At 35.2% G+C, this 23,746-nt stretch overlaps 1 protein-coding gene across 1 annotated transcript; it reads right to left on the bottom strand.

The window, feature by feature from the left end:
• Positions 1 to 7,048: 7,048 nt before the first annotated feature.
• Positions 7,049 to 17,390, bottom strand: LOC107188324 (putative fatty acyl-CoA reductase CG5065). Its single transcript, XM_015576599.1, has 6 exons — positions 17,193 to 17,390; positions 10,375 to 10,614; positions 9,940 to 10,204; positions 8,810 to 9,112; positions 7,786 to 7,993; positions 7,049 to 7,352 (listed from the first exon to the last, which is right to left on the bottom strand). The coding sequence occupies exons 1-6, from the start codon at positions 17,388 to 17,390 to the stop codon at positions 7,049 to 7,051; spliced, it is 1,518 nt and encodes a 505-aa protein (XP_015432085.1).
• Between the last annotated feature and the right edge of the window lie 6,356 nt (positions 17,391 to 23,746).

Here is a 23,746-nt window from a genome sequence, read left to right as displayed (position 1 = left end):
TTGTACCAGAGGCAGCTGAGTGAGACACCGACGTTCATTTCGTTAGTACTAACACGTTCATTTAAGTGCACGTGTACGTCGTAATAAAAACAATAATGATATATAATATACTTGACATAAATGATACAGTTGCATCAAGGTAGTTATACCTGACGCTTGTAGCAGACAATCTATCTACTGTAGCTTTAGAAATTGATACGTATACACGAAACACTTCTATTTAGAAATAAATTGATATTTGTCACTTTGGAATATAATATAAACTCGATATTCCATTTATTATTCTTGCAATCGATGTCATGAAATGATCGATGTCGAAGTTAAAAAATGACGATGCTTTGGTAATACTAGAATTACATAACTTTTGTACTTGTTGGATTTGTAGTGTAAAAGTGAATGTATATTTTTTCGCAACGTGTTAATTTCAAGGAATCACGGCCATTGAGGGCAGGAAGGTTGGCTTGAAAAGAAGGACGATTAATCTTCAACGTAGATTAATCGGAATTTATTTAGTCGTTTCTGTAATTTCGGTCGCAGCTCCTAAAATTCTTGGAATACGGTTTGTTATTAAATGTGTTACTATTTCGCTGAATCGGAAGAAAGCTCGATATTGTTTTCAGTGGTCATTTCGAAATTACCCGAGAATCGAAGCAGCGTGTAGTCGACCCGAAAGAATTCCATTCATGGCAAATGAGAATCATCTATAAATAACCGAGGAAAATGTTTCATTATGTATGCACACGAGATTGATTACAATTTTATATGACGAAAACTGCTCTCGTATTGTACGATTCGTGAGATAAGCTAAAAATGTCGGAAGTATGTTTCGACAACAAATGTTACATAAATATCGATGTCAGAAGTAATTAAATGAAAATTATAATGAATATATTATTACAATGAAATCGATATATTGGATTCGGAGAAATCAATTTTTATCGAGATTAATTTATCAATATCAATTTAAGATCAGTACTGTTGGCATACATGTAGGTGTTACATTGTTTATATTATAATGTTAATACGATTATTAATTTTATCACATATACATATTGATTCTTGAATGTATTATGTACAAACCATTATATAAATTTATTATACTAAACTGAGCTTATATTAAAATAAAGGGTATTGTCAAAATTATGTCATTCGAAGTACAATATTTTCTTACAATGACTTCATTAAAATTAATACAGTTACATTCAATCTATCATTCCATGTTATCTTATTTTCTATAGCTGGTCACTAAAGATTGCACGGATTTATCTTTACATAACAGCTTCCGATTTTGTTATTTATAGCGTGTACGTTGTAATGGTTGCGACATAAAACCTAAAACACCTTGTACATTCTTAGTGGAGTCGGCACCGTTTTGTTATTTTGGTCGATCATGGTATTCACTTTTAAGTGAATTAATGGAATGTCATTGTTGTACCCTTTAAAAAACTTGTTTATCTGGACCACAGTGTCCTTTTATGCTTAAAAACATTCGAGGGATACAACCAGCTGGCCGTTGCCGCTTTATTATCCTGTTAGGTGTTGAGTTTTCGGTTTGAACCATAAAAGGACACTCTCTTACACACTACGAGTAGTTGTATTCAAAAAATACATTCATGCATACAGCTAAGAATAAATATAAATAAAAGTATTCTTCGTATTGTTGGGTACAGAATACAAAATTCTAACGTATTCGGTACCTGAAATGATTACGAAATACAACTGTCTTCGAGTATTTGTTCATTATAGAATACAAAATACCTGAGTATTCGTTAATTAATCTACATATTTAATACATGTATTCAATTCTTTAAATATATTTCAAAATCATTCCATCCCATCTCTGTTTATGTGCTCTCCACAGAAATCTGTATTGAAATTCAACTTAACATCCACATATCTAAATATTTCCGTTTCAGAAAACACGAAAGATCCAGGAATTATACGTCGAGAGATGGTGTCTTCGAGGCAGATCGATTTTCACCGCGAACTTTTTACTACGACTCGGTTGACGAATCTGTAAACAGATCATCATGGTCGGAATAAAAATGTTTAACTTCACGAAAAATTACACGGAAATGGAATTCCATGGAAAATGACGTGTGAACCCGTTGACAAACCTGTCGTACCGCCTTTATAAACATTGTACAATGTGATGACGCAAGTCCCACTTTCTTGGCCGGTCCTTCGAGGAAATGTTGAATCTACTGCTACCTGTACCCGTCGTGACAAAACGTGTCCCATAGGGGGACAGGGTAACGAAAGGAGATAAGAATGGACGGTTGGGATAAAAATGTGCAGGTTGTTACGAAAATTAATTTAGTGAGGGGGTACAAACACGGCCCCGATTCATATCGCATCGTTGAATCCTTGTTCTTGGTCTGACTGACAACGATCTCGTTCCACTTCAGATTTACTGCGTCCGCTTGACGAACCTTTTTAACGCGTAACCACTTTTTATTCGTTGCTCTTATATCCGCGTATTTTTAATTTTTAACTTATTTCATTTCAACAAATAATTATTGAGTTCTAATAATGTGACAGACGTATATAGAAGTGTATAGAAAAAAATGTACTCGCCGGTTAAACGATACTTTTCTTGAAATTGTACTAATTTTAACGTAACTTTTTTTTTTTAGAATTGACTATTCTTAACCTATTTTCCTTTTCTTCGTTTCGATTACATTTGTCGGAAGATTCTATCATTTTTCGCAGCTTTTATTTTATTCCCGATGAGCTTTCGTTTGATTTCGAACGTGTGTTTCCGTGTACACGCGAGCTAGTCGAGCTAGGGTTAAACAGTCGGCGTCAAAGCCGAGAAAGTGAGACCGAAAAGGAGAATGCCAGCTGAAAGAGCGTATGAAACGCGCATACCCGACCGCGAGGAACTTAGTGATTTCAACACACAACGCACGACGTCTGTGTTTCTCGCGCGGTAACCCGTGGTCTTTTCTACTATTTGATTTTCGGTCTCGCCAATTAGCACACGCTTCAATTGGCTAAAACCAATTGTACAACTTAATGGTAACCGTCGACTTTCGTACTATTCACAGCCTGTTCACAATGATTCGACACCAAATACTCTTCTGTAATGCTGTACAGGATGGATCAGGGCAGGAGGTTATTCTGTATGGAAAAATAAGTCGAAAATGTAGAATAAAATTTTTTTGTATGATGATTCAATTTAGAGAAAATCGAATTTGAAAATTTATTTGTTTAACCATATTAACAATTTGGACAGGACAAGGTGGTGCAACCGGACAGGAAGTTATTCTGTATGGAAAAATAAGTCGAAAATGTAGAATAAAACTTTTTTGTATGATGATTCATTTTAGAGAAAATCGAATTTGAAAATTTATTTGTCTAACCATATTAACAATTTGGACAGGACAAGGTGGTGCAAACATGTATGTTATTCTACATGGAAAAATTAGTCGAAAATGTAGAATAAAACTTTTTCTTATGAAGCTTCATTTTTGAAATAATCGAATTTGAAAACATCTGTGTGTGTATCCAGTTACCCACTGTTGGCATTAAGTAGAAACAGATTCTAGTGAACAGACGTGTCAGCCAAGTCCGAATCATTTACACGCCTATCGATTTTCAAATTCGATTATCTCGGAAACGAAGCATTGTACGAAAAATTTTTATTCTATATTTTGCGACGTATTTTTGCACGTAGAATAACTTCTTACTCGGTTGTACTTTTCGTTCTCACCCAGACTGTGCACAGCACGTGAAACAGAGTAGAATGTGTTGGGCTCATATATCTTCGAAAACATAGGAGTCACGAACATTACCGTAAATTTTTTGTAATTAAAAAAAAAAGAAAAAGTAAAGATTTCCCCAGAGACGCGTGTTTGTGCGTTATTTTCGTGTATTCTTGCGTAAGTTCTTGCACCAAGCCACGAAATTTTGCTTTTACACAACGAACTCGAGATCGGGATAGATGTAATCGCGTGGACTACGTTTCGTTTCATTCCTTCGGTGGAAAGTGGAGCAGGCGATGACGAATGGGAGACTGTCAAAATCTCGAGAAAACGTGAACTTTTTGATAGTCCTTGACTTCAGTCATTTAACGTGGAAATCCCCGTTTTCCTTAAGTCGTTAGACTTTGACTCCAACCTTTCGCTGGTTGCAATTATATATATGTAATTAATGTCAATCTACGTTTTTATGAACCAATCTAGAATAACAGAATGGCGAGATGTATTAACGTTACTAAAATATTATTGGATAATTATGTGGGATTTTATTAAATTTATATTTCTTTTACATTTGTCTTGGCTGTGTATACGTACCATCAATTCTAATAAATTCCCACTCTACTAATATCCAGTCAATAAATTTATTTTGTTTTTATTCTTAAAGACTTTGCTTTCTTATTATTAATATGCTGTGTTAGGTAATTATACAATTGTCTTTATTGAATACTATGTGAACCACGTGTACTGTAACATTTACTCAACGACAATTACTTTAATAAATAAATCGATGCCGTTCTAAAGTCAGTTTATATAATCAATGAGTAAGTTTGTTATTAGCGGACGTAACCTGTGTCCGTAGGCGGACGACCCTCTTCAACTGTTTAAAACGTCGCGTCAAATGTTAGCACGGATATCGCGGGAATTAAGAAAACACACCTGAAATTTCACGGAAGAGTTTAGGCGTACGTATGTACGCGCGCGTAAACGAGCGAGTATGTCGAAATTCCGAAATGTCAGTGCACGAGGATATGTTTATTCGAGAGATTTGCCCACTTAACTACAGCTTTGCATGTTCGTTTGAGTATGATCTACGTGACAGGCCAATTTCACCAGGTTTTTTTTTTCTGTCCGTTCATCCTATTGGCCTAAAACCGCTGTTTGAAATGCATAAATGTCGAAGGCGTTTCTACAATGTTGTAACACTTAATGTACAAAATGTTTTAGAATAGAAGAAGCAGGAGTGATAGAATATTAATAAACATTAACCAAAGGATTATATTTTAAAACATTTCTTTTAGTACGATTGGTCGGTAAAACAGGAATTGATTCGTGCTAGTGATAACTTTGTCCCTGTCGAAAACATTCACAGACATTCTATTTATGTACAAAAGTAAAAATTACCAATTTTTGAATTCCTTATATTTTTAAATTATTCATTATAATAAACAGGTTTGAAAACAACTATTTTTTGTTTGAAAATGAATGAAGAAGTGGTAAACAAGAATTCTTCCACTTTGATGCATCAGTGTGTATGGTGCTAATAGCGTAGAATAAAGAACAATTATGGCATTCTATTATAAATGTTACTACCACGTATAGAAAGTAGTATTATACAACAATCACCTCTATGACCGTAATATCAAGTAAAAGTTAATAATAAAGGTATGTTTCCAGTAATGAAAATGAAAAACACCGTTATACTATATTGTAAATATTCATAACACTTACCAAAGGTAATACTGTATCTAAGTAGAAAATTGCAATTTATTTATAGAAAATCAAAGGATTAGTAAGTTTGAAATTCTGCAATGTACAATTACAAAATAAATAAGCGATCGTTCTGTCTTATTATCTTTATTAATCAGTACATTCTATACAGACACAATATCCTATGCTTTAAACGCATTCACTTACGCTTATTCAATAAACGTTTTGTTTATTGCATCTCAGTAAACATTTATCACACAGGTTACGTCGCGCGCAGAAAGAAAGATCAGTGTCTTCGTAATAATTATTAACACGCGGTGTCGGTTCGCTTCGTGAATCAAACATACCGTGTTCGTTTCGTTTTTTTTTTGTGCGATTTTAGATGGAGAAATCGTTGAAAAGATTTAGGTGACCTTTGACCAATATATTCTTATAACGAACGAAGAATCGTATAACACGCAGTGTATATTACAAAACCTATTTACCGAATTACAGATTTCTTATTTATCGACCGTACACGACTATCCAAACAATACAATATAATATAAAAATTTTAATCACAATTTCATAACGTGATTACTTCATTCTTAAATAACTACTGAAAGCGTTTCATAGAAAGAAAGAAAAAAACAAATGAAATTTCTCTCTAATTCTGAATTTTTATAAATTGGTTATAAACATTTGAATTTTGCACAAGCATCCCGTAATCTATTCATTGGTCATGTTTGAGTATTTCAATGCTATGGTAATTCTATAGAGATATCGCTCAGAATTATTCGAACGATACGACCTTTGGAGTTCACGACAATGTTTAGACTCAGGTATACATTTTATGGCCCTCACCCGACGGTGTGTATTACTTAGGGAATAGTGACTTCATAACAAACAGCAGGGATTTGGAGTTTTCACGCCTTTAAGGGTTTCGGTGGCAAGTTGAACGTCCAGGCACGGCAACTATTTTGAAGAAGTAGCAAATGACGTATTTAGCGTAATGACGTATTTTGTACCCTGAAGGGTATCACATGGCACACCCACTGAGAGGGTCACATCTAAAGTCACTATAGCTCGGGTAGTCAGTATACACGGTCAGCTCCATCACTATGTGCGTATCGCTCTCGCGAGCGCGTGACTCTGGCACCGTCCACGGAGGGTTAATCATTTTTTGTTCGTCCCTTGACAAAGTATATTCGCTCTAACGTACTGTAAGTGTCGAAAGTTGCAGTAATTTCAAGTGAAAAAAAGTTCTCCAGTGATCTTCGTGGTAAAAGTTATTCGATCGGTGACATTACAAATAAAGTAAACACATCGAAGAGCAGTGTGTGAAATATCATAAAGAAGACAGAAACGACCGGTAGTGTAATGAAGAGAAAGTTCGTTGTGTTCTTCCTAAATCAATCCAGGCGTTCGAATACTTCTGAACGGTACTTGTACGTGAGACGCCATTTTTGGTCGTGACTCTGAGAATAATAATGAATTCTGCTTCTTTCATATATGTCGTCGAGGTAACCAAATATTTTTGTTTTTGTTTTTGATTATACGCACAGGAGTATGGATTCAAAGATTAATAGGAAATATTCCTATAAAATTTATCACCGTGAGGTAAAGTCAGTATTATATATTACAACATACAGTAAACGCTAAATTTCGTGTACGTCGAATGGCGTGGCTGCCAGTTCCCTGATTGGACTTATCCACGAGTAAATGAACCACATAAAGAACAGCGTCAATGAGATTTTAACGAACCAGTCCGCGAAGTATAAGTACCTCAAAACTTTTTGGGCGCGAGGTATGGTCGATGGATCGTCTTTCAAACAATATTGCCTAATGCCTAGAACATATCGTAGCATATAGTCGTCCCAGGAGATCGACGATGTGTCCATGAAGAACTCTTCTCGGTCGGACTCGTTCAGCTCGAGCTGTAGTTTTTTCATGCGATCATTCCTGAAAATAAAACGAGAAAATCAGTGAAACTCTCGTGAGAACTAGTATAAATTTTTCGTGGTCGATAATTTCATGGGAATTAAAACGGTTTAAGAGTCCCTTGTGTCGATTTGTGACATTTTTCTCCTAAGAAATTATATTATTCTTGTCATGTGTGGGTAAACTTAACCGATGCTCCGTGAATTTAATATTAAAGAAAATTTGAGTGATTCTCACTTCGTTGCAATAATTTTTTATCACCCTGTTGATTTGACGCCGAGGGACAAATTAAATTGGGAACATGAGGAACGGATGAGGGTCAAAACAGAGCACACTTCAACGGGTAGCCTAAAGCCTTGTTACGGATTCCAGGAAGTGATTCTTTGCAATTTGTATTTGGTAAATATTTATAGTGGATTTAGCGTATTAACAATTTCATGATATTTATAATTACCGGAAGTCCCATTGTTTCGTTGTATAGTATTGTATCAACTCGATACCGGCATTGACTTTGTGCTGCACTCGTACCAGGAACGGTTTGTTTCCCGTTAAAGCGATCAAAGCATCGAGCACATACGCGGGGAGAAAATGAAAGAAAATTACACGGATCCAGTGGTAGAATTTCGACGTGGTTGCACTTCCGCCTGGGTACCAGAGGACGCCTGAAAAAAAGATTACGTTACATAAATCGATCCTTTAACAATATTACTATTACGAACTGTTGTTACTGATTATGAATTCTTATGAATTACTGATTCAGAATGTGAATGTAAAGAGGGAACTCAAAATATTAATCATATGGTCTGGCAATGTGGTCTTGATAATTCACACTGAACAAATTTAATTAGCCAACTCCAAAACTGTAAACTTTACAAGTTCGATGCAAGATCTGCTACCAACAACTTGCATGGAAATTGGCTGCAGATTAGCAGCAAGTCTTGCAATATAGGTTATAAATTTACCTAGACTAATTAGCCTGGGTTGTGTTGCAAGACTTGCTGCCAATTTGCTGCCAATTTGCTTTACCATTTTGTCAGCAGGCTTTTCCTGTAAAATCCAAGTCAAATACAGAAACAGATGGCTATGCCCTGATACTAGTTGCGTACAAGTTTCGAGCAAATTACCAGCAATAAATAACCAAAGTTTTCTAAAAATTCCCAGTCATCTGTTTCCGCATTTGACTCAAATTGAGGACAAAACCGAAGCAAGATTTCCGCAAGCCAATTTGCTACCTATGTTGCTGTCAATGTGCGAATAAGTTGTTTATATCAAAACTTGCATCAAACTTGTAGCCTTTGCTTTACAACAGATATTGGACAAAATTTGGCTTTGCAGGTTTGGTTGACTGGATGGTTGTTTGCACAAATTTTGTCATTGTTTGCTGGAAATTTGCTTGAAACTTGCATACAACTGGTTATCAGAGCGGGTTTTAAATTTTTGTATGCATTGAACAGCATAATTGGACGACTTATAATTACCTGTGAACGGATACGTAGTGGCGTGTTTCTTTCCTGTGTTCACAGCAGAGCCCCAAGAAAGAGGATTCTCGGTCCCGTTGGTCACGTTCATAAAGATCGGTTTCGGTGGTTTCTCTATTCCCACCTTCCACGCCAACGCAATTACAGCGTTGATAGCCATATCACAAGGTATCACGTTCAACAGATAATCGTAGTTGCAAAGCACAGTCCTGATCACACCTTTTCCAGCTCCCACCATCAAACCGGTTGGTCCGTTCATGTTCTCCACCCAGCCGGACACTGGTTCCTTCATTGATGCAATCACTGAAATTCGAGCATGTCGATTCAAACAACCATAAACACGACGAAATAGATCGAGAAAGTGCTATGTCGAGAGGGTGAAAGGGATTTTACGATGGGAACGTAGAGACTGAGATGGAGAGGTGACAGTGTTAAGTTACCTTAAAATGGGAGCCTGGTGTAAAGAGCTAACAATGAACGAATTTGTAATAATATGGTATATTCATAATAATATAGTAAAATAGTATATAAATTCATAGTAATATAAATAAAACTCACAAAAGTATTCGCACTCGTAGCAATTGTACCCTTGTGAAACCAAAATATTTGAAAATATTTGTAAATTTCCTGTAGCCCCTTAAATTCTACCAATTATGTACAATACTTTTAGATCAAACTTTCAACGATATCCTCAAGTTCCATTTACATACACTACCATGTTCAATTAATAATATACCATTCGAAAGCTTAGTTATCGCACAATATATCCCTACTGATAAACGTTTCAGAATACATATTGTTAAACAATATTAATCATTCGAATTCAAGAATTGCAAGGCTACGAATACGCCTGTGACCCACTGTAGGTGTATTCACAGTGCTCCGGTGACGTGCAGTCCGCTATGATGAAAAATGACAGAAGGAATGAAAAATCGACAAGGAGGAATGTTTGAAGTCACCTCACTGTCTATGACGAGACGTTTTAGTGGACAGTAGGCCTTAGTCGGGTGTTATTAATGCGCGTAAACCACGAGTGACAGTCGTTTTCGTCATACTCAGGATGTTTCGTAACGCGACTGGAAGAGCAGTCAAAGGTTTATAAATTCATCGAGCAAACGGAAGTTGTTTACCTATCGAAGGTCTGGCGACGCCCGCAGGTAGACCGCATTTTTGTACCAGCTCCTCGCTGAGCGACTTGCTGAACGCGTATGTGTTCGGTTGACCGTCCAACATTTTCGGCGTCATCGCTGCGATCACCTCGTCCGTCAGATTGTTCACGGTGTCTATCACGACCTCGGGCCGTATCGTTGTCGGATAGGCTCTCTCCTCGAGCACTGGCTCCGTGCATTGACAGAACGCCGTCGAAACGTGAATGAACGCTCCGAGATCGGCTATCTGAAAATGTATTTTTATTTATTTATTTTGCAGTGATGTGCAATTTTTATCCCGCAAGAATTGTGGAAGATCAATAATAGTTGCAGCATTATAAATGTTACAGACCTGGGCAAACTTTAGTTGAAAATAAGAAATAATTTATTTCGTGTAATGCAAGAGTTAATACAGACCTGTTTCACAAGATTCAGAACGTTCATGGTGCCCAGTGTGTTTATTCTCACCGCCTCTTTCAGCGACAAATCGAATTTAACATTTGCCGCCATGTGAAAGACGACGCTGACTTCGCGCAGCAATCGTTCCTTATCGGCGGTCGATAACGCGAGATCTTTCGTCGTGGTCTCGCCAGGCACCAGTATGATCTTCTTCAGTCTTTCTGGATACTTCTCCTTGATCACTTTGAACGGTTCTTGCTGTGGAAAAGAAAAACCACCGTGTAAATTAATCAAAGCCCACTGTATCAATTACAGCAATTCAAGGTAATTCATGAACGACTGAAAATGTAACATTGGAAACGTTTTTACAATATCCACAGGATATTAAAATAGAGAAACATCTATGGAGAGTATTGGTCGCTGTTCAACTTCCGCTCATTTTGAAACAGTAACAGTGACCACCGTTTATTTTTTATATTTTCTTCGTTTCAGAGTTCAATGATGCTGTCACAATATTATTATATTTATTTTAGTATCATATTAGTTTAGATTCGAAACATGAACGTTCGTTTGTAACGTATTTTACTGATGACTAGACTGCGGATGTTTATGCAAATATAGAATTTTATGAATTAATTTCTTGAATCTGGACGTAAAGAAAACTTTATTTACCCTCTTAAGGGTTTTAATAGGTTCGAAATAAAGAGAACATCTAAATCAATTTTCTGAAATTTTTTTTTCTACTGAATTTCAGACTATCGAATATTCTATAAATGCATAAAATCCGTAGTCTACTGGTGACAATGTACAGTAGCCGGGTGTGTCAGTTCCTGTACATTCCGAGAGCATCTTGCTGACATTCTAGAAACATTCTCGAAGACGCTGGCGATCAAGGTATAAAATAACTTGAATGACATACTTTGACAGTGATCAAGAGACACAAATGCAATAAAAGAAATTCTTAGCAATGGAACTACGAGCATTGAATATATATTACGTTAACTTTTAAAATTTAGTAATGTACATAATGCATGATACAATCTAACGCAAGGTAATATTACATGAAATTTATAATAAATTAGAAGCAACAAAAGAAAAAATTCCTTTCAAAACAAACGTGTCAGAAAACCATTAAGAATTACTGGGGTCAAAAGCAGCTGTCACTAATTTCAATTGTTTTTCTTATCGACCACTGAAATGGACACAACATGTCAATCGTGTACATGAATATTCAATGTTTCTCCTGAGTGGAATGGATCTGGGTAACTGCACCGTGTCCAGAAGAAAAAGGTATAAATCAGCCTTAAGTCTAACGAACGGAAAGGAGATTTGTTCACTTCCCAGCGACGGGATTCAACGATTTACGCGTATACGTGTGGCTCTTTTCTAACAACGAACGACACCTGTTCTCCCCGTTAGTGGTGATATTCACCAACAGTCTGGGAACGAAAGACAGTGAAATGATCGACTGCATACCTTCGTCATTATGGTCCCCTTCACTTTCAGTTCGTGGGCGCGTCATTGACTGATGACTTGTGAAATTTGATATAAATAAGTCACGTGTCATCTTTGATTGCGCAATGTTAAGTCGGAGATAAAAAAAGGAAAACAACACTTTAGTAATCTCGGATCTATTCAGCATCGAATGGGAATTAATCGAGTACATGGGCTAGACCTTGATCGAAATGAGCGGAACCCTTCTTTTTTTTTTTTTTCACTCGATGACCTTGCGATGTCCACGTAAGAGGCGCACGAAATAAATAGTTACAGAATCGAACGAATTCATGTTTAGTTAGTTGGACAACGGAGTTTCTGCAGGGACAATCACTTTGTTCGATGGACAATGTTCGGTTTGGTGTTTGTTATGATTATTCGATCGGTAGAAAGTAAGGCTCGAATACGAATCGTACGGTTATGTGTGTGTATTAATTAATTATGCAACACGTGGAGTAACAGTTCGTTTATTCGCGGCGTGTGGACAACGTTCAGGTTCCTCGACAGATGACGACCTTGAAGGATTTTAACTTCCATTAGTATTCACTTTTATTTCTTGGCCACGTTTTGGCTGTTTCTTAATGAATTTTGTATTTAAATAAAATACATAATTATATATTACGTCATAGGTTATTTAATATGTTTGAGGTAACAGCGACTTCGCATATTTTATAAACAACCATTCGCCATATTGTGTTGTTTTTTATCATAATTCAGAGATAATTGGCAATATACCTAATGAATTATTTGTATTCGAGATTATTAGATAGGAAATAACAAAATTCTGGTAGCTATTTTATGGAAGAGATCTGCTCTGATAAACAAAGTCTGCCTATTTTGAATACAAGTCGAATTTGAGTAGGCTGCAAGGTCAGACACGACTTTTTTTCCTGTGTCATTCTCTGCCTTATTCTCAGCCTCATACAATTACTCACTGCGCCGACCTTGCTTGCACACGAGTGAAGGTGTGCATATAAAATTTGAGTTCCTTCTATCCACTTCCTCAAATGAATAACTCGAAACATAATCATCATTTTCATTTCGTCTTCCCCTTAACGCCCATAAGCCATGATTTTTTGTTTTGTGAAGTTTTACGTTCTCACTTTTTTGTTTCAGTAATGCCTATTAACATATTACTTTACGTTTTATATTTATACCAAGTAGGAAAGTGTGATACTTATTTGTCTATAGAAAAAAATCTCCTTAAAACAAAAGAAAAATATTTCCGCAGAATGATTTAAATAATGAAAATTAGGGTGAACATATTTTAAAGAAAAGTATTTTCACAGAATGATCTAAATAACGAAAAATTAGATTGAACATATTTTAAAAAAAAGTATTTCCACTGAATGATCTAAACGGTCGAATAACGAAAATTCGAGTGAACGTATTTTAAACAAAAGTATTTTCACAGAATGATCTAAATAACGAAAGTTGGAGTATTAAAGTTGAACATATTTTATTAGTACTATATTTATTGTTTTTCATTATTTTCGTAAGAATATCGAGTTCCTATTGAATATTATTTCTCATGAAGACTAAAATTACATCTTTAGAATGGCGCCTTAACGTTCCCCTTGCTCGACGGTGATATACCGTAACCATGCATCGAAGTCACCTGAGTGGCATTTAGATCGCATTCACGGTTTGAGCGTTTTAGTCGGCGACCGAAGGACATCCGTTGTCGTAATTTTTGTAAACAACGAATGTTCATCCAGATCTGTTTACAATCAATAACTAATCATTACAAAATTTCGTCTATAATTTCGTACTATTTTGATAATTTTTGCAAGAAGTTCAATTTACGCCATTTGTCAATTTCGTTACAATTTTCAATAACACTGTTCAACACGTAAAATACCTCATGACCGTTAATAAGCGTTTCTGACAGAATTTTATTAGCTGAATACGAATCTGCAAATCATTTTTCCCTAGCACGTCCAGTTTTGGGTAAAATCGATTTTAACAAAATTGCAATTTTTCTGAAGTCTAATAACAATTTACAGAATTCTGTTCAGGAGGGTCCAGAGAATTATTTCGTGTCAAAAACAACGAATGATTAGTACCGTAAAAACACAACACACCGTCAAAGTGGAAAATTTGCAACTTTCTTCTACAAACTGGACGTGCTAGGATAGAATGGTTTACAGATTCGTATTCAGTTCATAAAGATCTATCAGAAATGCTTATTAATGGTTATGAGGTAAGAAAAAAGTTAACATTTGTTGCAAAATATAGACATTTTTAAAAACAAGTTACGACTTTCATGATACAAACTACAAAAAAAATTTATTATAAGTTTCTTTCGTAGTACTGAAACCACCTCGAATATACTCGTTTAGAACGACGGACACAATTTACGTTAACTGGATCACCGCGACTGGAAACCAGTTTCCCATGTTTCTACTAAAATGTAGCAGAACACCGATTAAAAACTCACAATTATGTACTTTGACGCGATTACCAATTGGTATGCAAATTCTACTTCTGCGTTTTACGTTTAGTTCTTATTCATTGTTTTATACACAACCTGTAATTACTGGAATTTTTTCACTGAATTCCAGCGTTAACACAATCATTAGCATAATACTTATGCTGCATACACGTGTACCTACAGGATATCTCTAAACCCAGGACACCATCTTGCAATGAGACTGGTAGATCGCGAATATGTATGCAAATACACACAAACTGCTGATAAGTATACGAATAGATGTTACCAGAGATTAATCTACAAAACTGGAAGTAATACCAAAATATGTTTGCTTGATTGAAATATTCGATTAAATTCAAAATAATGAAACGGTCTTGATGACATTATTAAATAAAAACAATTTAACCCTGTTCTTCTCCTCGAGATTATATTATTGTTTTTAGTATCCAATGTACTTAAATTTGACGTTTATTTTTTCTGTATTTCCTGCTTCTTAAAAACAAATTATTTCAAGATTCAAAATAATTTAAAAAAAGAAGAATAAATAAAGAATAAACGAGGAGATCAGCAGGGTCAATAAGGATTAATACAGGTTATATTTTATTTTTCACTTAAAGAAACTCTTTAATTGGTTAACTATCGTTCGATTCTGGTCTTTGCAAAACAATCTTGTAACAATGGAAATTTCCTGAAATATCCATTCTCTAAGAAAATCGGTAATCTCTTATTGACGACATTTTGTATACACGTAACACTAATTATGTTCCATCAGTTGACGTTTTTCATTTAGTAAATCGCAAACAAATCGATTACATGTAATCCTGGGATTACCTCTATTGACTAATTTTCTCAACAATGAAGTTTCGATTCTACCAATCGCAGCGCGTAGCCAATTCTACTGCGGGAACTCGACCGATAATCTCACGCTCTAACTGGTCAGGGTTTTTCGTTAATATCTCCTTAACAAAGCCTCAGATAACATTGTTCCTCCAACATTTTCGTTATACCCTGTATACTTTAGAAAAAGACCGGTCACTTTCGGAGAACTTGCTATTTCTTTCTAATATTTCTCAGTGAACCACTCAAAATCCAGAACCTCAGCATTCCCCCACTATTTAGATTTAAAAAGAGATGTCAAGTCCTCCGAAAACAGAGATAGGCAAACTCATTATCTAGATAAAAAGTTTCGAATAACGAATAAAGGATAAAAAAAGGTATTTCGTCATTTTTAATTGTTTAAACGTGAAAATTTCAGTTTTCATAATAAAATAATACTTCTTTATGAACGAAACGACATTTATTGAACAATTATTTAATCTCATTAACTGTTTAAAGCTCAGAACGACACCCTTAGATACTACCATTTTTCACTGTGTATTATTCGAATAAAATTCTGCCCAACTCTATCCAAAAACTAAGAGAATTTCATTAGGAAGAACTAAAAAAAAAAAACGCTCCAAGTTTACTAAAAAATCGATTGCATCGATTTTGAAATCGTCAACACGAGTCTGACTCGATGTTATATAAGGCAAGGGGTTAAAAACAAAATTAAGCGTGTCTGGTTACATACGGCCTTTTTCGCTGTGGCAGTCGATATGTTAATATTTTTGTGGAAATATGAACGAGTGGAACTGTGGACTGATTTTGAGAAAAAGATAAGTCATAATGTAGTACTGTGCGACAGGAACAAGTCGAAAACGATAAACCGAAGACGTACGATGGCTCGTCAAGGTTCGCCGTTCGAGTTGGATCCGGGAATCGATTATATTCGTGTTAAGCAACCCGGTGTTTCTTCCCGCGTGACGTCGTCGCGTCGTTACGCGCTGCCAAGTAAAAGCCAGTTTCATTGAACCTGGCCCGGGAATTCTATCGTTTATGTAGAACCATTAAATTAACATTTCGTGGCGTTTGCGTAACTAGAAAATTCTCAGCGGTTCGTTCCGCGAAAAGTGGGTATGTATCGTGTGTTCCACGTCGATCGTAAATCGTCGGCTGGGAACGATCGAAGGACACGGCTGTTTGGTCAACGGAACCTTGACAGAGAGGTACACGATAGATGTAATTTATCGATGTGCCGAACAATAATTTGCCGGACTGACAAAATTATTCTGAATGAAATCTGATTATATCAGATCGTGATTATTTACGATTGGTGGAGGCTAAAAAAATGGTCGACGAAGATGTGGTTATCTTTAAAAACTAACATTCGTTATTCATATCGAAGATCGGCGCGTATGTAGCATTTCTATTTAAATTTTGTTTAGTAAAAAAAAAGGGTATACATGGCGAAGAATGTAAAATATACTGTTTATTAATGTTTGGTTTAAAGTGAGGTTACGTAAAGATATAATTTACATCGTTCGTTTAAATATTAGGTGTACAAATTAATTCGTGGTCTTCTTTTCATAGATTTATTATTTATTCACGGAAAACCAAAAGACAGTCTAGTCTTGAAAATATTATGCGTCACTTACTATACATTTACGCCATTTCTCGATTCTTCTATCATATTTTTGCCTTTGTGGTTCTGTTTTTGTTTGGTCGGTCGTTAAATGTTTGGTTTGGGCATAGGTCGCAGTAGAATGGTCTGTTTCTTTTTATTAGGTTCACATATGTATGTAACTTTATTAGTAATCCTGTTGTAAAGTAATTGGCAAGTACGTGTAAAAATAATTCCTGTACTTTCATACGTAATAAAATGCATTAAACCAAATTGAAAATGCAGGACTCGGAACAATTTATTATTGCGACACAAGCATGTTCACACCTCGTGGCTGGCAATAAACTGTGACGGTGATTTTTCGCGATTTCAAGTACTTCTTTGTTTCCGTTGAACTTTCAAGGAATAACGTTGAGTCACGGTATTTCCCTTCTGGGTTCAGATGCGTAACACCCACAAACGTCTCACCTGTATCATGTGCTGCAGCCTCGTGTGCGGATCGACCTCTTTCTTCTTTCTGACCAGCACGAAAACATTACCAAGATCGTGGCAGCTGAGGAGCAGCTTGTAAATTAAAACTTTCCCCATGAAGCCGGTGCCGCCAGTGACGAAAATGTTTCGGCCACGGAACCACTCCGCGACAGACAGAGTCTCTGAGTCTGCCATTTCCAAGAAACGCTGGAAAAAAAGCATAGAAGGCCGTGAAATGTAACAGAAATATGGTTGAAACGGACAAGAAAAGAAATATATACTTTCATAGAAACTTCGATTGAACGTACAATAATATTGTACATATAAAAAATTAAGAAACCGACAAAAACAACTTTTTTAATTCCTGGAGATACTAGTAGATAGAGTAATTTCTCATTCGCACAGATATAGAAACTGAACAAGACTGAATAGAATTTTGATACTACTATGAATATGTAGCATATAAAGTAAATGCATCGATGAACGAACACTTAAGAGATTTTGTAACAATTAATGTCGAAATTTAAATGATAATAATATTAACACTGAAACTACCGACGATAAATACATATCTATGTCGATCGGATTTGGAAGTTAATACATTTATAAATTAGCTAATTTCTTCACTGTTATGTCATAATAAAAGTTGCAAAAGATCTCAGAAAATTGTATTGTTATGGTACTTCAATCATTGTTATAAGAGTGTACTGACAAGTCATTTTAGCTTGTTTCTAGTGCTAATGAACATTTGCGTAAGTAATGAGTATTTACTTTCTGTATTTGTAAACAAGACGAGAAAATTAAGAGTTTATATAAATCTCAACAGTCTATTTATATACGCAGGGCATTGCTATTCATTAGACGAAAGAGGCGTGCGATACAACAATATCCTCAGAAATTTCACGATTTAGGTAACATATTCATTGCGCGTTGCAAAAATTTTTTTCGAGTTGCTGACCGATCCTTGTGCGTGAACAGAATTCGTTAAATAACTACGACGGGAATAACCAGAAGACGAATTAAGCTTTCCTACAAGTGTCTCGTAAAATCTTCACACGACAATGCATAATTATTTCAATCATATTCAATTTAAAAAAATTTCAAGTTCATATAAAAAATGTAACAATTTAATTCTATTCCTTCATTCTTTTAAACATCCTTAAAATTTAATGCATTAATGCAAATGTCTCATAAAATCTTCACACCACAATACGTAATTATTTGAATCATGCTCAATTTAAAAAAGAATTCAAATTCATATAAAAAATATAACAACTTAATTCTATTCCTCCATTTTAAAAAAAAGACCCTTCATATTCAATGGATTCATTAATGTGAAAATAAGTAAAATCATCGTATTTCTTTTCACATTAACATGTATTTTTTATAATGCGATGTGGTAGTCGGCGTCAAGATGAGTTCAACGACCTACACACCATGACCTGGAAGTGACCTTGAAGGCGAAGAAATCAGCTTTAGTTTGAAGAATGAATACAGAAATAAATAAACGCAATGAGACGTAAAATAGATTTTATGAAGAACGATCGTTTACCAGAGAATAACGACAAGTATCAGGATTTGGCCAGTGTCGTCGCGAACTTTCAACCAAGAGACAATCGGAAGCTTCAGAATGACAGTGAATAATGACATTTTCAACGAAACCGTACGTCATCGAAATTCGTGTTCAAATATTCACGGTTCAGCCAATGAATTATTCAATCTTATTGGAACAAGAGAAAAAAGGTACGATTTTTTGTAGATCCTTTGCATCCATCACTGCAGACCTGGGCAAGTTTGATTTGTAATGAAAATAAGAAATAATTATTTGAAATAATTTATTCCGGAACTTTATCAGATGATCTTACTTTTCAATTCTATTATATGGATATAAAAATATTAACGATTCATTTGAAACAATAGCAATTGCAAATAATGAATTATTTTGTTATTTTTGTATTTCAAATTTGGCAAAAGAAATGATACTCAAAATAATATGCAAAGATACGATTTTACTTTAAAAAATCTTCACAGCAATTTGCACTGCACCCTTCAGAAAAATGTCAATAAATGAAACTCAGACCTAGTCACCTGATGGAATTGCAAAGAACAATTTCACAATTATTTGTAAGAATTACAATTTTTTAATAACATGTTATTTAAAATAATATTTCAAGTCATATTATTTGAGAAGTGCCCAGGTCTGTTTTGTTTGCAATGTGTCTTCGGTTAACAAGGTGTCAAAATTTAATAACGTAATATATGTAAAGTGTCGCCTAAAATGATTAGTTAAATATGCATGGCCGTGGACACAACAGTCGATGTCTTGTTAAGTTCAAGATTTACCATGAATTTGCATGTTTTTCTTGTGCAACATTGCGAATTATAAAAAGCTATTAAATCAAGTGTAGACGATGCGATCACGTTGACGAATTTTAAACAAGGTGAAAAAAAAATGTTGTTTAGATAATTTTAGAAACGAAAGTTTCATCTACAAATATATCTTGTCGAACTGCTATTAATAGTAACAACTAAATATAACAGTATTTAGTAATTTTAGCTTCTCCGTTGCGAACCAACCGAACCCAGATCAAGGTTTTATTTTTTTTTACGAAAACCAATCGATTGAATCAAAGTATGAAGAATAAAAATCGATTAAACCATGAGTATGAAAAAAATCTTCGTAAGTAGTTAATAATATTTACATTAATACTGAATTCTCAATAATATACTTTAAATTGAGTAGCGGTTACTGGGTTTCATTAATGGCCAAAAATGTTCAATAAAATAATTCTAATTGCAAGTATGTTGGCCGAATATAAATAACGTACAATATAAAGGAAATGACAAATGGAAGATATTAAATGTTAATGTAATATTCATCGTCAAGTTCTACTTCCTTTTTACGTGCATCGATTGTTTTCACGTTTCTGCATACAACAGTAATAAAGTCATAAAAGTACAAGAATGGTTGCTCGACGAAGTATTTTAAAGTAAAATATTTAACGTTCTCACGCGCCAGATTCGCTATATGCTAACTAAACATTTTTCACGGTGGAATGATTTTATATGTACGTTCAACAGGTATCACATATTTCGTTCTGTTATACACCTTACTGTTAGTTGAAAATAGAAATGGCAACTAGGTTCTTGTTTCTATATCCTTTGTCACTCAAGCTTAATAGTGCATCTGAGTAGCTTCTAACAAATCGGATTTTGCAATGCAGTCCAATGTAAGAGTCCATTAGGTAAACAAGATAAGCAAATGGTGAAGTCACTAAAAGGTGAAATCGACTACCATTAACGAGTCACTCGTTTTCCCTCGAGTTAACTGGTTAAAAATCAGATCAATGTACCGAAAACATTCACGAAAAGTGTCACAACGTCAATTTCAAAATAAGTCTTTTTCGTGTTATCCATAGAGATCAATGTTAAATAGAACATTATATTTAACTCAAATTTCGTAAATAGAAACAAGAATCTTTCCTTCAAAGATTTATTTGAAACATTACAAAACTCTAATTAAACACATAATACATTGTTATTGATATTATGCAGCTGAATAGATATACTATCTCTAGATAAAAAAAAATTCCTAATTATAGAATACAATTATTTCCTATAGAGCTTCCTGTCGCACACGAAACAAATGTGAAAAATTCATTGATACAGCTTTTAAATATGTCTGACTATGTCTGACTATTACTGACAGTATCCACTTGCAGTAGGTAATACACTCTTTTTCCTGGTGGTCCCATTTTTCAAGTAACAATCCATGCAACGTTATTGTGAAAAATAAATATTGCTATGTCATCGTGACCCCTATAAACTTCAACAGAATTAAAAATAACCATAAACGAAACTACACGGCAACCAAGGTTTTATCTTCTCGAAAACGAAGCAAAGTATGAAAAAGTTTCATTCAACATTTTCAATTTGTTCTCACGTAAAGGCAAACCTCCTAGTCGATTGTACTTTGTACGATGATTGTACCGCGAATAACGTTACTCAACAACACCATTAACCGTATATGTATAAAATATTATACATATAGACTTAACACTAGAACTATTAAAGCAGTCAAAACGACTGGTGCCTTTAATAAAAATCATTAAAAATCTCCCGTTACTAATATCGTTAACCTGTCACATTATTGTACACTGTTGCGGACACTCTGGTATTAATATAACAATCATTTTTCTTTTAAAATGCTTTTCTTTTCACCGATTGTTATATTCCTGTTCAATTCACCACCCCTTCATTACGCTCTACTTTCGTTCACTGTCCATTACTAGCACCGAAATCATTCATTTTACCGACAGTCCACCATAAACAAACATTACCATCATTTCAAACAGTCCATTCCCTTTCCCTTCCGTATCACCATTCACTGATACCTCAATCACGGTCACTCAACTACAGATATTTATACAAATTCAAAACTCTAGACATTAATGGATAAACATGAAAATCATATAGAAGTTTATTCTACACTAAGTGTCTTCTTACGTTGATAGTAATATATAAATACAGTAACTCCTCGATCATTGTCCTCAGGCTCCTCAAGCACTGACAAGAAGACCTCCCCAGATATAACGCCGACGTTTACTATGCTCTAGCCCAGTGACAGAGCTCATAATTCACAAGCCAATAACATTTGTTTCAGCCGCATATAGCCACTAGTTTATAAAATATTTAATATTCAATGCCGAAGATCCTTCGACCACTCATCAAAGATTTACTGCACCACTAAATCCCATTAAAATCTGTATTTTACTGGCTACATAAATTTCCTATAAATGCACACACACCTCAGTCTAGTGATCACAAACCAAGATAACGATAGAACTACAACACCAATAAGCAATTCGTGTTCCAATTATACATACCTATCAACCCAACCGATTCGACAAAACGTTCCCGCGCAACCACCAAAGACACCACCAACGTAGTATCGTCCTTCTAATCTCACTTCGCTAGAAACGTACTAGACACCCTCTGGCCACCGATCCGCGAGCAAAATAAACGTCTGAAAGGATGATCCGTGTATGATCGCGAAAACGGGGATTATACCGGATTTCACGTGGTGTTGCAGCGACTTCGAGACCGGGCAACGCCACCGTTTCTTCTCGTCCCGGCCAAGGTGATCAACACGGTTTCAGGACGGACTGGACGTAGAACTGGCTAGCGTGGGGACAACAGGCACCGCGATTGAAAAGTGTTGCGTTGTTGTTGCGTGTCCCTTCAGCGAACCATAACGATGGTAACCCAGACACGAACTGACCGTCTATGCGCGTACGGCGAACACTTTATCCCCGTCGTGGCCGGTCATTTTTATACTTGTCCATGGCGGCTAGGCCGACGACGCCGCTCGCGGCGAGGCACCAAGATGTGCTGCTGCCGGGAGTCATTGTCCTTGCTTGGGTCGCTATCTTACTCACTCTTGCGTGTTCGGTTACTGTCACCATACCGACGCAAAGTGGGACCAAACTGGTACATCTGGACATTCAATTTTCTTCTAAAGGACTAATCGGATCTGTGTCAATTTTTCTTTTTTTTTTAAATTGTATGTTTTTGAATGAGAAATCGAACCATCTATATCATTTTTTTTTTTTTTTAGATCGTTTGTTCAACCCTTATACGCTCCTAGGGTGAAATTCACCCATTTTCTATTTCCAACTGTAATATGCTTGATTTCTTTCTAAGTATATTATAACTTGATGAATTTGTCTAAGATATTGATGTATGTAAAACACAAGTAGTTAACGTTTTTATTATAACAAGAATGTTGTAAAAAAGAAAGTAACAAAAAAGTTCCTTGGGTGATATTTCACCCGAATACTGTTCACTTATAAAATACATTAAATACTCTGGTGATAATAAGTTATAACATAGTGCTTTTTATGCACATGTTTTTATTTTGTAAGAATTACATTTATATTGTAAAATTTTGTCATGATTATTCGATATGTAAAGATATCATTGAGTATAGAATTTTCGTTTCTATAATTTTATGGGCAATACTGTCACTGACCTATACTGTGGGTATAAGTGGTTCTTGTAATTTGAGATAAAAATGCTATTTATATATGTAATAATTGAAAAATGTAAGGAATAAGTTAAGAAATGTAACTAACTTTTTATGAAATACAGTATAATAAGTTAATAATAAAATTAAGTGCAGTGTAAAGAAAAAAATGAAATATCACCCGAGGGTCTTTTATGTTACTATTTCTGAGGAGCGTATTTGGGTTAGATATTATATTAAAAAACATGGCTTCTTTCAGTAATTTTTCTTGTTATGTAATTGCACCTGAGGTTTTTCATTGTGTTAATTATGCGGTAGATCTAAAAGGAGCTGATGTTATTGTAAGGGTAACATTTATGAAATCAAAAGACTGATAAATAAAATAAAATTTCTTCTGAATCATTTCGTTATCGTTCATCGACAAGCAGGTGGATATTTTTCACCGTATAAATAGATGGGGGGGGGGACACTGCAATAAGACGCAAGATGCGTTCGAAGGGCGGGTCATTGTCTTGACGTTCTGTAA

This window comes from Dufourea novaeangliae, unplaced genomic scaffold, assembly GCF_001272555.1.
Source record: "Dufourea novaeangliae isolate 0120121106 unplaced genomic scaffold, ASM127255v1 scaffold124, whole genome shotgun sequence".
Lineage (NCBI taxonomy): Eukaryota > Metazoa > Arthropoda > Insecta > Hymenoptera > Halictidae > Dufourea > Dufourea novaeangliae.
The sequence above is the reverse complement of the archived record's forward strand: the minus strand, read 5'-3'. Positions and strand labels throughout refer to the sequence as shown.